General features: G+C 54.1%; 3 protein-coding genes across 3 annotated transcripts in view; all 3 read left to right on the forward strand.

Annotated features, from left to right (window-relative positions):
• Positions 1 to 70: 70 nt before the first annotated feature.
• Positions 71 to 3,127, forward strand: HOXD13 (homeobox D13). Its single transcript, XM_019630890.1, has 2 exons — positions 71 to 926; positions 1,675 to 3,127. Exons 1-2 carry the CDS (start codon positions 152 to 154, stop codon positions 1,923 to 1,925), a joined length of 1,026 nt encoding a protein of 341 aa, XP_019486435.1. The 5' UTR covers positions 71 to 151; the 3' UTR covers positions 1,926 to 3,127.
• Positions 3,128 to 7,044: 3,917 nt separating this feature from the next.
• On the forward strand, positions 7,045 to 8,003 carry HOXD12 (homeobox D12). The gene is made up of 2 exons (XM_019630891.1): positions 7,045 to 7,618; positions 7,765 to 8,003. Exons 1-2 carry the CDS (start codon positions 7,045 to 7,047, stop codon positions 8,001 to 8,003), a joined length of 813 nt encoding a protein of 270 aa, XP_019486436.1.
• A 6,552-nt stretch (positions 8,004 to 14,555) lies between these two features.
• Positions 14,556 to 14,769, forward strand: part of HOXD11 (homeobox D11) — an 11,698-nt gene continuing 11,484 nt past the window's right edge. The window contains exon 1 of the mRNA XM_019630879.1: positions 14,556 to 14,769. This exon is cut by the window's right edge and continues 618 nt beyond it. Within this exon, the coding sequence (XP_019486424.1) occupies positions 14,556 to 14,769 (214 nt within the window).

The raw sequence follows: 14,769 nt of genomic DNA on the forward strand, positions 1-14,769 counted from the left end.
GGAGGCGGGAGGCTCGCAGAGGGAGAGAGGGCGAGAGGAAGAGGGCGGGAGCGCGAGAACGAGAGAGAAAGGAGAAGAGGGAGGAGGCGCGCTGCGCCATGGTGTCCTGCGCGGGGCCAGGGCCAGGGCCAGGGCCGGGCCAGGCCGGGCCATGAGCCGCGCGGGGAGCTGGGACATGGACGGGCTGCGGGCGGACGGCGGGGCCGCCGGAGCGGCCCCAACCTCCTCCTCCTCCTCCTCCTCTGTGGCGGCAGCGGCGCCGGGCCAGTGTCGCGGCTTCCTCTCGGCGCCAGTGTTCGCCGGGACACACTCCGGGCGTGCGGCGGCGGCGGCAGCGGCGGCAGCGGCGGCGGCGGCAGCTGCCTCTGGCTTCGCGTACCCGGGGACTTCTGAGCGCGCGGGCTCCGCCTCGTCATCGTCATCTTCGGCTGTGGTCGCAGCGCGCCCGGAAGCTCCCTCCGCCAAAGAGTGCCCTGCGCCGGGCGCGGCCGCTGCAGCGCCCCCGGGCGCCCCAGCTCTAGGATACGGCTACCACTTCGGCAACGGCTACTATAGCTGCCGCATGTCGCACGGCGTGGGCTTACAGCAAAATGCTCTTAAGTCCTCGCCGCACGCCTCGCTGGGAGGCTTTCCGGTGGAGAAGTACATGGACGTGTCGGGCCTGGCAAGCAGCAGCGTACCGGCCAACGAGGTGCCCGCGAGAGCCAAGGAAGTGTCCTTCTACCAAGGCTACACGAGCCCCTACCAGCACGTGCCAGGCTATATAGACATGGTGTCTACCTTCGGCTCCGGGGAGCCTCGGCACGAGGCATACATCTCCATGGAGGGCTACCAGTCCTGGACGCTGGCCAACGGGTGGAACAGCCAGGTGTACTGCGCCAAGGACCAGCCACAGGGCTCCCACTTTTGGAAATCATCATTTCCAGGTAGGGACGTTAGAAAGAAGGGGGAGGACAGGACGGAGGGAAGGAAAGAAAAGGGACTTGGAATATACGCCCTTCCTTGGGAGTGGGTGCCTGCCCTCCTTGCCCAACCAGGGTTAACTCGGTGGAACAGTTCCTTCAGTTAGTGTGAAATCTGTAAATTCCTCCTTTGAGTTAAACTGCGTCTCTCACAACCCTTTTCTTCTTGTGTACGGGCACAGGCCTGTTTTTCTCCTAAAGTTAAGGGTCTTTGCGTGCTTTTTGCTCAGGCTTTGGCCCCTCCTCCCCAAAGAAGTGTCATAGAGTTGGGCCCTACTCTTCAAGGACTTGAATGCCCCAGAGTGACCACCAAAGATCACAAGCTCCAAACACAGAAACACAAGAAATCAAAGCTTGAACAAACAGACTGGATTTTTTTTTTAAGTCTGTGTATGTTTCTATGTGCGCAGCCAGTATTTGCAGAAACTGTCCTTTTGAGCGTCCCCAATACCAAAGCCATAAAGTCAGAGGCTTTTTAAGATGCGGGTTTGAGAAACTGTGATGCTCCATCCATCAAATAGGCCTTCACTTTGAAGTGTAAATAATCTTTCTTTAATAACGTGTACATAATATGTCTGTGTAAATAATAATAAAATGTAAACAGCCTAGCTTTCTTTCGTCCCAGTAGCCCCTCTAAACATACACACACAGTCTCCAGCTGGGTTCTCCAGATATTCTTGTCTAATTTTTCCCATGCTGTTTTTTATACCAGGGGATGTGGCTCTAAATCAACCAGACATGTGTGTCTACCGTCGGGGGAGGAAGAAGAGGGTGCCCTACACCAAACTGCAGCTCAAAGAACTGGAGAACGAGTATGCCATTAACAAGTTCATTAACAAGGACAAGAGGCGGCGGATCTCGGCTGCCACGAACCTATCCGAAAGACAAGTGACCATTTGGTTTCAGAACCGAAGAGTGAAAGACAAGAAAATCGTCTCCAAGCTCAAAGATACTGTCTCCTGATGTGGGCCAGATTGGCTACAGAGAGTTTAAATGCTTTTCGTAGTCTCCAAAAGACCTTTGGAAAGACTTGAATATGTATTTAATTCCCCCACCCCCCTGCCAGTGATGGCAAATTTTGTGAATTGTTTTTCTCTCTTCCCCTTATCTGGCTCTAAAACTTTGTGCTGCCCAACCTGACTTTGTAATTCTGTTTCTTACTTGTTTATTATTGATTTTGTTCTTTTCTAGGTTTATTTTTTGACGTTTTTAATGTTCTGTTTCTCCCTCCAGGCCAGTATAAAGGACTTGAAGTATTTTTGAATAATTTCCCCAAATGAATTTCAGAAGTGCCATTCTGATTTTAGGGTTTTATTTTTTTAAATCACTTTATATGCCTATTTCCAGCACTGACTATCTTCATAATCTATTAGGGCAGAACGATTTGCAGTCATTCATATCCTGTGATTCGGTAATTGAATCATTAGCTCTCAGCAGTCGCCCTGAGGCAAGTGGAAACAGCTCTGGGCAGGCAGTGCTCTAGGGTCACTGGGAACATCTAAAAACAGGAGGCTGGAGGTACTGTGAAGGCTTTAAACGCAGCTACCTTATTAAATAGGGTTTGTATCGATATTGGAATGAAGATAATCTTTCTGATTTTGGGTCTTTCACTTGCTGTTGTAGTTGTATGTGTTTAAATACACCTTGTAGGTTTGTGCTTTTATAATCTTTAATTTGAAAATATTGTGTCCCCATGGTTGCCTTAATTTCCCCAGCTCTAGATGCAAATATTTAAATGGCTCCAATTGTTAGAGGTATCCGTGGATGGTATAAATGCACCCCCTCTCCTTGGCCTCGGGTGTGTAGGACTAGAATAGAGGCCATTTCCTCAGTCCCCTGAAAAAGGCTGAACCAATGTGGCCATGGGTGGGAACTTTTAGAACCCAGTGAAGAACTTGACTGTCTGAACAAATGTATTGGTCTTCTCTCAGAGCTTTAAAACATCTAACAAACGCGAAAATTATGGAGCTCTGAGATCCAAGAAGAAAAAAACAATGTTTCTGAAAGTGGCGATAACTACTTTTAAAGTGCTGCATATTTATACAACTGAGAGATTATTTTTGTAAATGAAATGTCTGTGAGCTGGAATATGTGGGCAGTGCTTCAGGCATTTAAATCACTTTTTACTCCTAGGGAGATGCAAATAAACAGAACTCTCTTATTTCTTCTGAGTTTTCATGCATTTGTTTTCCAAGCTTATGTTGCCTTTAGAAACTATTCTTATTTATTATAAAATCTTGTAATCCTAAACACTATGATGTTTCTTATAGATGAAGAAAACATCAGTTCTGATCTCTGAAACCTCCAGGCTCTCCCCTTTTCCATCTTCTCCCCTTCCCCCTTCTCCCGTGGCTTTAACATAAGTAGTGATGTCTTTAACTGAAGATATAATTTGTGGTGTCTAAAATGATTTTTTTTACCAGATCACGTCAAAAACATGCCCAATAAAATTGTATTTCTCTTTCAATATTATGAATTTATTCAAATAGTTTTGTTTTTTTAAATCAATATGTATGAGCACGGGTATAGAAAAACGTGCTTACTTGGAGGTTTTCTTCCTAGAAAGGCCGTTATAAATATCTACTCTAGGAAGGTCTTGAAATTAGACATATCCATATTTGGCAATTGAAAAAGAAACATTTCAGCTTATGCCTTATTGCCTTCTCCGGGCAGCCAGCACACAACAGATGAAGACCGAAGCCATAATTACACACCCTAAACCTATAGACGCAACTTGTAGGCACTACGAAATTTCTTTTAGAGGCCTTTTTGCCTCTCAGGGAAATGGCAGCTGAGTGACGCGGTGCCTCGTCGTTGTTAGCACCCAGGTACAATTTAGTGGTTGCTAACTTTTTGGTATGTAAGTTAAATACAGATGTTTAGAACCTCACACAATATATAAACTCTTCTGGCGGGAGGGCTCCTTTATGGATCTGCCAGAAAAAAAACCGCAGAAATCCCAGGTTCGGAGCTAGTTTCGTTTTCTCTGGCCGGGCTTGATTTCTTTCATATCTTGCAACTGATTGCGGGGCAGCCAACTTCGTTTTGAGAGAGAGAGAGAGATACAGAGAAAGAGATAGAGAGAGAGAGAGAGAGAGAGAGAGAGAGAGAGAGAGAGAGAGAGAGAGAGAGAAAGTGACCACGATTCAATCTCTGGAGAAGAAAGAACCCCTGAAACTGGGGCCACACTGTCCCGGACCTTTCACTTCGGGAAGAATTACTAATATTTTCTGTTTTTCTCACAAGATGTGTTTTCATTCGAAACGGGTTTGTTTTCCCTTCTTCTCCACCGTCGTTTTCCCTCCTTCGTTGTAACTTCCAGACTCTAGGGCCGCACTCCATTTCCCGGGTCCATTTCTCAGGTTTCCTATCGTGGATGGGGGGATTGCCTCGAGGTTTTCCTTTCATCTGTAGTTTGCCCGTCAGTTTCTCTTCGCCTAAGAGAAATCGGAGGTTTGCTGAAGATTAAAACTGCGCTCAAGCACTCTCCGGTGGAATTTGAATTGAGAGCTAAATCACTAACAGATGAAGACTTTGTTATTTATATGCATTCCTTTTATATTCCGAATTGAGGAGGGAGAAGGGGAGCCGGTCATTGGCCAAAGCGGTGGAAGGGAGGCCTCCGGGAAGCCTCGAGGCGAAGGGAGCTACGGGGAGAAGCCTTTCCTTCGGGTGCAGAACGAGAGGCCGCAAGGAAAGCGCCTCCGAAACCCGGTAGGTTTTGAGCGCCGCTGGTGGAGAATCAAGGCCCGCGCGTCTGTGCGTGATTCAAGAGGCAAAGGAGGCTTTGGAGTGGGTACGCATCGCCAGACAAAGGAGAGGCGCGACGCTTCCCGGTGTCTGGCAGTCAGCCGAGTCCTTCTGGCTCTGCTGTCCCGGCCAGCCTTGCCGCCACGATCTCCGGCTTTCCAAGACGCTCGGCCGCGCCTGGCAGCGGTCCGTGACCGCACGGGCTGGCGACTCAAGGCTGGCTGCGCCGCCCTTCACTGTTGATCTTGACCGTGCGGCTGCGCCTCGCCAGGCGTGGAGCTCGCTCGCCATCTCCTGGGCACTTGGCGGCATTGGCAGAGCTCGCTGTTTAACTCCGCGGCCACATCCTCCTTTCCCATTCTCCAGTTCACCCGTCGAGCCTCCAGCCCCCTCCTCCCTCGCCTCCCTCCCTCCCTGTCCCCAGCTCCCAGCTCCACTCATCCAACTTTGCCTGCTGGGACCTCGGAAATCATAAACCCAGGAGATGAGGTGGGCGGCTGGGTACCATTCTCAGTAAAGGAGAAATGAAGGGAATCTAGTTGTTCTAGTCTTTTCTGTCTCACTTAGTTCCTTTATATCTTTAGTCCCAAGGGGCAAACTGCAGCTGTGCGGCTGCCTAACAGTGTGGGGTACACTTGAAAATACCGGAGAATCGCTGTATACTGAGAAGGGAGGAGAGGAGACGGCAGGGACCCCTGGAGCTAGAGCTCTTGGGCCTGGGGAGGCTGTAGCTCCTCGAAAACAGGGCGAGTTTCCAAAAATAAGAGCCTGGGTCCCCTAAGGCCCTAGAAAGTGAGGTTGCAGCTTGTGTCTACCTCCGCCGCCCCCCACTCAGCCACCCATGAAAAGGACGGGGAGTGGATTGCGTCTCTATGTCTGAGCTTCTAAGGAAACTCTGACAGAGCCCTGAGAAGCCCCTGTCTTGCCCACCTCCACTCCCTACCCCGCCCTAGAGCTGGAGGCCGATTGCGTTCCCCAGAGCCGCCCAATTGGTAGCCATAACTCACACAATAAAGTCGCAGCGCGGTGGTCAGCCTTGCCCTCCGGCGGCGCCTGTGTGGTCTCCATGCCGGAGCTGGCGGTCTAACCAATTCCAGCTTGGCTCGGGACCGCAAGGAGGGCTGCAGGCTGGGGAGGGCTCCAGTCACGGGGTCGCTGGGGGGTCTTAGGACCGGAGGCAAGAGAGGAGGACCCCTAGTCTTCCGGCCAGACTAGACCAGAGGGCCTGCGGCGGGGACTGCCACATTGCTCCGGGCGACTGCGCGCTGCCCCGCCCACCTCCCTGTTCTCCAGACCCCGGAATCTGCCAGCCGCCTGCGCCCCTGGAGGCTCTGAGCAGAGGAATGCTGATAGCGGTCTCCCTCGGTGTACCCCGCTGTTCCCGACCGGTGGTGGCTCTGGCTCTTCTCTCCTTCCACACCAGGACAGGGGAGCTTGTCCTGCTCTGCCCGCCACAGAATGGATAAACACTTGGAATTCTGGTTTGCAGTATGTAGTCGCCAAGTGATTCCTGGTGATGAAAGGAATATAGCCTTTGGCCATGATTGATCCATCAAACTGCCGGGTCCTGGGCCTCCATGGACCTGGATGGCGACTTCGTCAGGAGCAGAGGGCTTGGCCATGAAGAAATTCACCAGGAGTGGAGTGAAGCTTCTTTCCTGGGCACCAAACTTGGGCAGAGTTTGTGATGCACTTCTCAACCAGCAAATCTCTTGGACTATGTCTGCAGCCTGGGATCCAGGGCTCAGGCAGCGCGTGGGTTCTCACTGTCAGATCACTGGTGAAGAGTCCTCTCCAGAGAGACAGGGCGGGGAAAGATGGGGCAGGAGTAGCATTGCTCAGGTCTAGGGGCCAAGCTGGTGGCCTTATCAGAACACGAGTTGTCCGGACAAGCGAAGAGTCACTCGGTACTGGAAAAGGCCTCAGCTGCAACTTACAGCAGGTAGCAGTAAGCCTGGCTCAGGTAGCCGGCGGAAAACGGGAGTGCAAAGCCAATAAAGACCAAGAAGGGTCCCAAGGGACACTGGGGCAAAGGCACCCTATGCTTGATGCCCCCAGCTCCTGCCGCTGGCCCCGGAAAATCGCAGAGGCTTCACTTTCGCTCAACGTGCCTTAGCTCTGCATGGCAGCCTTGTCCTTCGCCATCGAATATTTCGGTGTTATCATAATACCCTGAAGGGGGGGAAAACGGGTCGGGGGATGTAGGCGGTGCTGAAATGACCGGCTTTGAAGAACCTGCAGGCAAAGTTTCGTCCAATCGTCTGAGCCTGTCCTCTTATTCCCGGTTGTAACTAAATACTGCTGCGAGCGCAGCCGAAGCCCTTTGTTGGAGATGTGTGAGCGCAGTCTCTACAGAGCGGGCTATGTGGGCTCGCTTCTGAATCTGCAGTCGCCTGACTCCTTCTACTTCTCCAACCTGCGGCCGAATGGAGGCCAGTTGGCCGCGCTTCCCCCTATCTCATACCCGCGCGGCGCGCTTCCCTGGGCTACCACGCCCGCCTCCTGCGCCCCAGCGCAGCCTGCCGGTGCCACCACCTTCGGCAGCTTCTCGCAGCCCTACCTGGCTGGCTCCGGGCCTCTTGGCCTGCAGCCCCTGGGCGCCAAGGACCGACCTGAAGAACAGGCAAAGTTTTATACGCCCGACGCGGCCGCTGGGCCTGAGGAGCGTGGCCGTGCGCGGCCGCCTTTTGCCCCCGAATCTAGCCTGGCCCCTGGGGCTGCTGGTCTCAAAGCGGCAAAGTACGACTACGCGGGCGTGGGCCGTGCCGCGCCAGGCTCTACGGCCTTGCTTGAGGGGACCCCCTGCGCCGCCGGCTTCAAGGATGACGCCAAGAGCCCGCTCAACTTGAACATGACAGTGCAGGCAGCGGGCGTCGCTTCTTGCCTGCGACCTTCGCTGCCCGACGGTAAACGGTGGCCATGCTCCCCGGGCCAGTCTGGGCCGGAATGGGAGGTGGGGTGCAGGGGAGAGTGTGCAGGGGGAGGGACCCTCCGGGGGCGGACAGGCAACAGGGAGCGGGCTGGGCTGACTTTGGTTGGGGCTGTGTTGCAGGCCTGCCGTGGGGGGCGGCCCCTGGGAGGGCCCGCAAGAAGCGGAAACCCTACACCAAGCAGCAGATTGCGGAGCTGGAGAACGAATTCCTCCTTAACGAATTCATCAACCGGCAGAAGCGCAAGGAATTGTCCAACAGGCTGAACCTCAGCGACCAGCAGGTCAAAATCTGGTTCCAGAACCGGCGTATGAAGAAGAAGCGCGTGGTGCTGCGGGAGCAGGCGCTGGCGCTGTACTAGCTCTGGGCCTGGCCGCGGCCATGCCTGCCTTTTTGAGCCGAAGCCTGACGTGGAGGAAGAGCTGGGACTGGGGCTTTTCCTTCCGCTCCTCTTCCGTTGGTCCTAGGTACCCTCCCTCTCACTCTGCATGCAGTCCCAGAAGCCAGCAGGAGATTTGGAGACCTGGACAGTTGGGCCTCCACGTTTTCCCCTTTCTCGGAGGAGCTTGGGAAGTTGCAGCACAATCTTGGCCCTGAGGCTTCCCAAGTGGGGGCGTGGGGTCACCTGTCTTAAGTTTTGGCTGAGGCATTTACACCCGCGGCTCATTCTAGCTCCCTTTTACTTCGATTTCTGCTTTCACCTGGTTAGTCTCCTTTTCCCTTTCTCCCTAACCCTTTCTGCGTCAAGCACGCATCTACCAAAAGCTCAGAGTTGAGTTGGATTTAGGAAGGCCCCCCCAGGGCAGAGTGGAAAGGGCTGTGGGCACAATTATGTCTCGTTGCAGCCAAAGACCCTTGTGGCAAAGCTAGAATCTCGATTGTGGATGAAGGAAAGGGCGACGCCACCACCCGCCTTCTTTCTGCTCTGGCTGCTTAGGGAAGACAAAAGCTGCCCTAGACCTTCAGACTTGGGAGGAAAGGGGAGGGAGGGGCATGGTGGCCGGACAAACTCGGAGACACCTCGGAGTTCAGGCTGGACTGGCCCTTCCAGCTGTGCAGAATGGACTGAACACTTCCTTCTTATGGACAGGACAAGGGAGGCTGGGGATCCATGGCAAACTGCAATCTCCAGCCAAGACTGGTAAAATTCCCCTACTTCCCTCACCTCCTCACATATGCCTAGGCCAGAGCCCTGCACTCTGTAATTGGACCCCCAGAGCTGCACTCTGGTGAGGAGCTGCTAGTCTGCCTTGAGTCTGGGCTGCACTAGAAGGAGAGGGAAATGTCCAGGGGCAGAAGGGAGTGAGCAAGGAAAGGGGGGTGTCCTACAGTCTGACTGTAAATACAGCTTTCCTGTCGAGGTGGGTAAAGGTGTCAATGTGTGTCTTTCTTTCTTGAATTACAGTAATGGGCCACCACAGGGGGACGTGAGAGCTCCCTCACCAGTCAGGGGGCTCCTCAGATCCTCAGCCCTTCATCACTGCTCTTGATGAAGTAGAGGGGAACAGAAGTTCCCCTCTTCACCACCTGCCAACTCCATCAGGGCCCAGCCACTCTGGCCTTTCTGAGGCCATCTCTGGTGTGCCCCAGTGGAGCCAGTGAGGCCCTGGCCCTGCCAGGCTTGCTTTGTGGGGTTCCTGAATGCCAGATGGAGTTGTTCTAGGTGTGTTGGATTGTCCCACTTTAACTTCAGTGAACCTGAGGGCCCCCCTAAACTCCTACCATCCCTGCTTCTTTTTCCTCTCCTGAGAAGTAGCGCCCCCAACTCCTAGCAAGATGCACAACAACCAAAGAGTTAACGATTCCTTCCCAAAGCCCAGTGATTTGTTTTCAGTGCAGGACCAAGCACTAGATCTAGAGTGGGCACCTCACAGGGAGCCCTGAGCCTCAACCCATCTGACCTCAGTTATGTTTAGATTAATTACATTTTCTCTGCTATCTAATAGTTGTCATGCATGTTTTGTTTTGAGTTTGTGGAAAAAAACAACAACAATAGCTTGTATATATCAGACGTATAGAAATGTTTTGAGTGGAAATAAATATCCAGGTCCCAGCCAAGCTGTCAAGGGATTGATGTTGATTTCTCAAAATGTTTCAGATTCCCTCCTAATGGTTTTCAGGCCACGAAATTCGTTTGTTTGTTTGTTTTCTTTCCTGGTTGGTTTCACTGTGGGCATTGAATTGACTATTTATTAAATGAGAAAATGGCTTCCAAGTCAGTAAGGAAATGGTATATAAAAGCCTAGGAACAAAATGTGTATGAAATATTCAAAGGGGGGGGAACCACGGACAGATTTGAGTGTGTCTTACACACTAAGCAAACTGTCATCTTGTTGCAGGCTGAGGCTTCTGCATTTTGTCTAAATCTCAAACTTGGAAGCGTGCTGTTATCAAGAGGCTGCCAAGATATGAGGTTCCTCAGATTTCAATACAAAACATCTCTCCCTGCCATGTTTTTGTCAAGCTTCTTTCTAAAAGGTTTTATGCCCTGTGGAAAACCTCCATACGGGCACCTCTGCCTGGAGCCCAGCAGAGTCCCTTGGTAAATGTGGCCTCTGCACCCCCTAGGCCTTCAGAGCCTCTAGCTCAGGCAGAGAAAGCTAGGACCTACTCAATATTCACCATACTCTTGCAAACCCCAGCTCCAGGTAGCTGGGAGATGTAAAATAGAGAGTTGCTAGCTTTTACCAAGGAGGACAATTAACAAAACCACGAAATCTCTAATACTGAATATTCAATGGTTCCAACTCCCCTTCCCTGAAGATAATTTGATGTGTATTTTTAAAATATATTTTAAACAGCTCCTTAAAAAAATACAACGGGGGAAAAAAAGAACCAAGAGGTTTCGGAGGCCCTCTCTTTAGAAATGTTTCCCCACCTTGTGGGGCTCAGGGAGGCGGTGATAGTCGGAGCTGGTTCTCAAAACACCCGAACAAAGGCAGAGGCCATACTCAGACCTCAGGTTGGGAGGGCTGGGTAAAGGACCAGGAAACCGGACTTAGATCCAGGCCCTAAGAAAACACACGGAGGCCATTTTCCCTCCAATATATACCATTAAATAATCATGTTCTTTCTCTTTAGCCTGGGATGTGGGGTGGGAGGAGATATTATTCTTGGAGACCATTCCTCAAAGAGATTGAAATTATTCTAGGTGTAAAATCTTGTCTGTCGATTTGGGCTTTGGCAATGTTTTTCAAATCTATCCCTTTTACTGATCCACACAAATACAAAGGCTGCGGTGTCCTCTCTCCCTTCCTAGCTGAGGTCCCGGCAGGGATTTGGAACCACGACGAAATTCATAAGAAACAAACGCTGGAGAGAAATGATGCTGAATTCTGAGTGCTCAACATTCTCTCACACAAAGACAAATTCGTCCTCCGAAATGCTGTAGTCCTTGCAGGCCTCTTGACCAAGAAAAAATGTTTTTAAACAAGAAAAAAAACGACTTCGTCTGGCATTCAATCGGCTGCGAGCTCAGAGGGCCTACGGGGGACGCTTTTAAGGCCTGGGGGCTCTCCCCAAGGGAGGCGGGCTGGGGAGGCTTCCGGGAGGCTGGCGGGTGGAGGAGAAATCCAGAACCTTTGTAAATATTCATATGTGTGTGTGGGGGGGGTGGGGGCGGGTTGCCCCTTCACCCCGCCTCTCCCAGCTGCATCCACCACCCACTTTAGTGGGGGTTGGGGGGGCACGGCGCCTGTCCGATCGTCCTTGGACAAAGGTGATCTCCCCACATTTGTTCTCCAGTCCGTAAGGAGCCTGTTCCGAAGGCTCTGCAGGAAGGGACTGGCTCTTGGTGTTTTCCCCGCGTTTGTCCTCTTCTTTCGTTTCCTAAAAGAGCATAAATAATTAAAGTTTGGCAGGGAGGAAAAGCTTTCTTGCAGAACTGTAGTGGCAATAAATGAAATGACTCAGAATCCCTTCCCCAGTCAGCTTTTACGAGAGCTGCCAGACAGTGTCTGTTCACGTTCTCCAGATACCAGGGGCGCCCTGACAAAGTTAAGGTCAAGTTAGTGTCTTATCTTGGGTGGCTCAAAATTACCGCATCGCGTCTCGGCGCTGCGCGGAAAGCTACCACTCGCGGAGCTGCTGGCTGTGCCGGGAGGGTTCGGTGCGCTCCCTGCGCTTCGAATGGGGCCGCGCAGACAAGGACAAGGCCACAGCGCCGAAGTCTTCACGGTAGGTTCTCCAGCGGGACGTGCGGGTCGGGAGGGAGTCTGTGGTTTTCCTTGGGTTTCGGGGTGACGATCGAGGAGGAAGCTGGGGCCAAAGGGCGAGGCGAGCTGAGCCCAGAACGAAAGCCCTGGCTTGGGTGTGGGGGCCGGGATCTGTGCAAATGCGCGGAGAGGGGCCTGCCACCCGGTTCTCCTATGCACCCGCGCGCCGCTGCGGATGGCGCACCCTCCCCCGCTAAAGCGCGGCTCCATCCGGAGCTGCCGTCGCCATGTCGTTGAACTTGAATGGTTCGTCCTCCCCATTTCCCTCTAAGGCGGTCAGCAGGCTCTACTTTAGGGGTAGCGGGCTGCCTGCGCCCCACCCGGTGCAGAGAGAAGTGCAAGAATTTTGCGTACCCCCAGACAATAAAGACCCGGCTGGGGGCCCCGCCGCCGCTGCTCTGGGTCCTGAGCTGCCGCAGGGCCAGCATGCAGTGTCCGGGGAGCCATTTTAGGAGAGAGATCAGGGGTGTCGACTGCAAGCCCGGAAGGGAAAGGCTTGGGCCGGGGATGGAGATAGGGAGGCAGATAAATGTGCTGGCGGTCTGGGCTGAGAAGAAGGGGCGGGCGGGGGGGGGAGAGCTGGAATCTGGGCGGGAGACCTGGAATCTGAACGTGGGTGCCAGCAGCGAGAAGGGTGCACACAAGGATGGGCAGTTCTGAGGGGTGGGGAGGCTCCTTGCCCTCCAGTTGCCACCGACCTGTTTGCGCAGTATTCTGAGGGAAGCAGAGGTAGGAGGGAGGCGGAGGAGGGTGAGTGGGAGGGAGAAAGGGAGGGAGGAGAAAAAGAGGAAGGGGGAGAATATCGGCCAGAAAATAGATATGAGCTCAGATCACCCGCCTTTCCTCTGTCTGTCGGCATGGTGGGCAGATACACCGCACCGGCAATGCGGCGGTCTGGTCCTGGGAGGGAACCAGCTTCACAGCCTGCGTCGCCTGCCCTGGGAAAAGGGCTGAGGCCCAGGACCCAGTGTTTCCGATTACTTGGGCAGAGGAATCCTGGAGAGAGGGGCAACTTCCTGCCCTGGATTCTGAAATTTGGGTTTGGGCAGCTTCTTTCTGAGACTGGTTTTACCTTTGGAAAGCCCTGGCTCTCCCAGAAGCCGGAGCCCAGGCCTTGCCTGGAACCCCAGGCTAGGAAAGAGAGACGTAGCAGCCACCGAGGAGAGTGAGGCCTGGGGCGAGTGGATGGGGGGGGGTGCTCCTCACGGCCAAGTAGTACAGCGGGGCTTGAGCAGGGAGGCAAGAGCTGATGAGACACTCCCACCCCAGATCCAAAGGACCTGGGGGCGGGGGGAGGTAGGGTTGGCGCAGTGAACGTGAGGGCCCAAGGGTACCGTAGGAGACTAGGGGAGATGCGGTGGATGCATAGGCCTTGGTGGGGCTCCGACACAGGGAAGGGGCTGAATGTGAGGCGGGCTGGTCTCAGTCCAGGCCAGAAAACAGAGAGGGTGAGGAGGGCAGAGGTACTGGTGGTTTGTCTCTGATTTTGGGGTGGGGGTAGAAGCTGGGCACCCTGAGAGTAGAACTCCAGATGCTTTTGTTCATCAGACCCTCCCAGCTTCTAGAGGGTCCCGGGGTGTTGTGGACGGCTGAATTCCCTTTTTGCTTTAGCACTGGGAGAGAAAAAGGCGACGAGAAGGGAGATAGAGACTGTGGCACACAGCTAAAGGAAAGGAGGAGAGAGTATCAGGGGACAGAGAGAGACAAACGAAAGGAGACAGGACAGTAAGAGGAGGAAGAAGGAAAGAGGAAATAAGAGGAGTGAGAGAAGAGCGGACAGGAGAGAAAGAAGTGAGAAGACTGCAGGGAGATGAAGGAAGGTGAAAGACTAGAACAGAGAGAGGAGAGAGGGCGACGGGGCCGAGTGGGCACGAAGGCCCTGGCCCGGGTGAGCTGTTGGTAGGATTTTGGCGTGGGTTTCTTGAGACTGGCACTGGAGCTCCTGGGGTCAGGAGTGAAGAGAGCCAAGTTACTCCGCGGTTAACGCGCCTGGCAGAGAAATATGTAAATCAGGGCTCCTTGCGCCCCCAGAGCGGCGCAATCACGCCCCTTGAACAAGAAGCAACAAGCTCCTGGCGGGCATGCTGCAGAGGGTGGCGGCGTCGCGGGGGAGGGAACGGCTGCAGGAAGGGGTGTGGGGAATGGGAACCTCACACCCTCACACCTAGTCCCTTGTGCCCGGGGCTGGGGCTCCCCCTCCGCTTTCCACTTCTCTCCCTTCCCCCTTCCTCCCCCCTCCTCCCCCTCCCTCCTCCTCCCCGCCGGCCTGGGTCCGCGTACTTAAAGCGGCGCGGGCGGGCGGGCGCGGGCGGGCGGCCCAGCCGGGCGGTGGCAGATGCACCCAGCAGTGGCAGCCGCCGGCGGCGCACAGGTGACCGGTCTGCAGAGCAGCCTGGTCAGTGGGCGCCCAGGGAAAGCTGGCTGGAGAGGGAGGCCGATCCGCCCCCAACGCGCACGTCTCGGCGCCAGGAGCCGTCCCGGGGCGTGTTGGCGAGAGCTGATATAGATATAAGGACATTTCTCTCCATGGCGTCACGTGACATAATTACCACCAGAATCAATCAAGATGAATTGCACGTCAGCGCCCGGTGGGGATTTTTGCTTAGTTGATCCTGGCCCAAGCCTCTTGTGCAATCGATGGCTCAGGTTGGCGGCGCGGGGAGCGGCCAGGGGCTCGCCGGCGCGCACGCCGCGGAGCCATGAACGACTTTGACGAGTGCGGCCCGAGCGCAGCCAGCATGTACCTGCCCGGCTGCGCCTACTATGTGGCCCCGTCGGACTTCGCCAGCAAGCCGTCGTTCCTGTCGCAACCGTCGTCCTGCCAGATGACTTTCCCCTACTCTTCCAACCTGGCGCCGCACGTCCAGCCCGTGCGTGAAGTGGCCTTCCGCGACTACGGCCTGGAGCGCGCCA

This window comes from Hipposideros armiger, unplaced genomic scaffold (assembly GCF_001890085.2).
Source record: "Hipposideros armiger isolate ML-2016 unplaced genomic scaffold, ASM189008v1 scaffold_964, whole genome shotgun sequence".
NCBI lineage: Eukaryota > Metazoa > Chordata > Mammalia > Chiroptera > Hipposideridae > Hipposideros > Hipposideros armiger.

What these genes read in the sequence shown, in the direction of transcription:
- HOXD13 (XM_019630890.1), top strand. Translation starts at nt 152, where the DNA reads ATGAGCCGCGCGGGGAGCTGGGACATGGACGGGCTGCGGGCGGACGGC. An exon ending in TTGGAAATCATCATTTCCAG is followed by an intron (nt 927 to 1,674) that starts GTAGGGACGTTA and finishes TTTTTATACCAG; the next exon opens with GGGATGTGGCTCTAAATCAA.
- HOXD12 (XM_019630891.1), top strand. Translation starts at nt 7,045, where the DNA reads ATGTGTGAGCGCAGTCTCTACAGAGCGGGCTATGTGGGCTCGCTTCTG. An exon ending in GCGACCTTCGCTGCCCGACG is followed by an intron (nt 7,619 to 7,764) that starts GTAAACGGTGGC and finishes GCTGTGTTGCAG; the next exon opens with GCCTGCCGTGGGGGGCGGCC.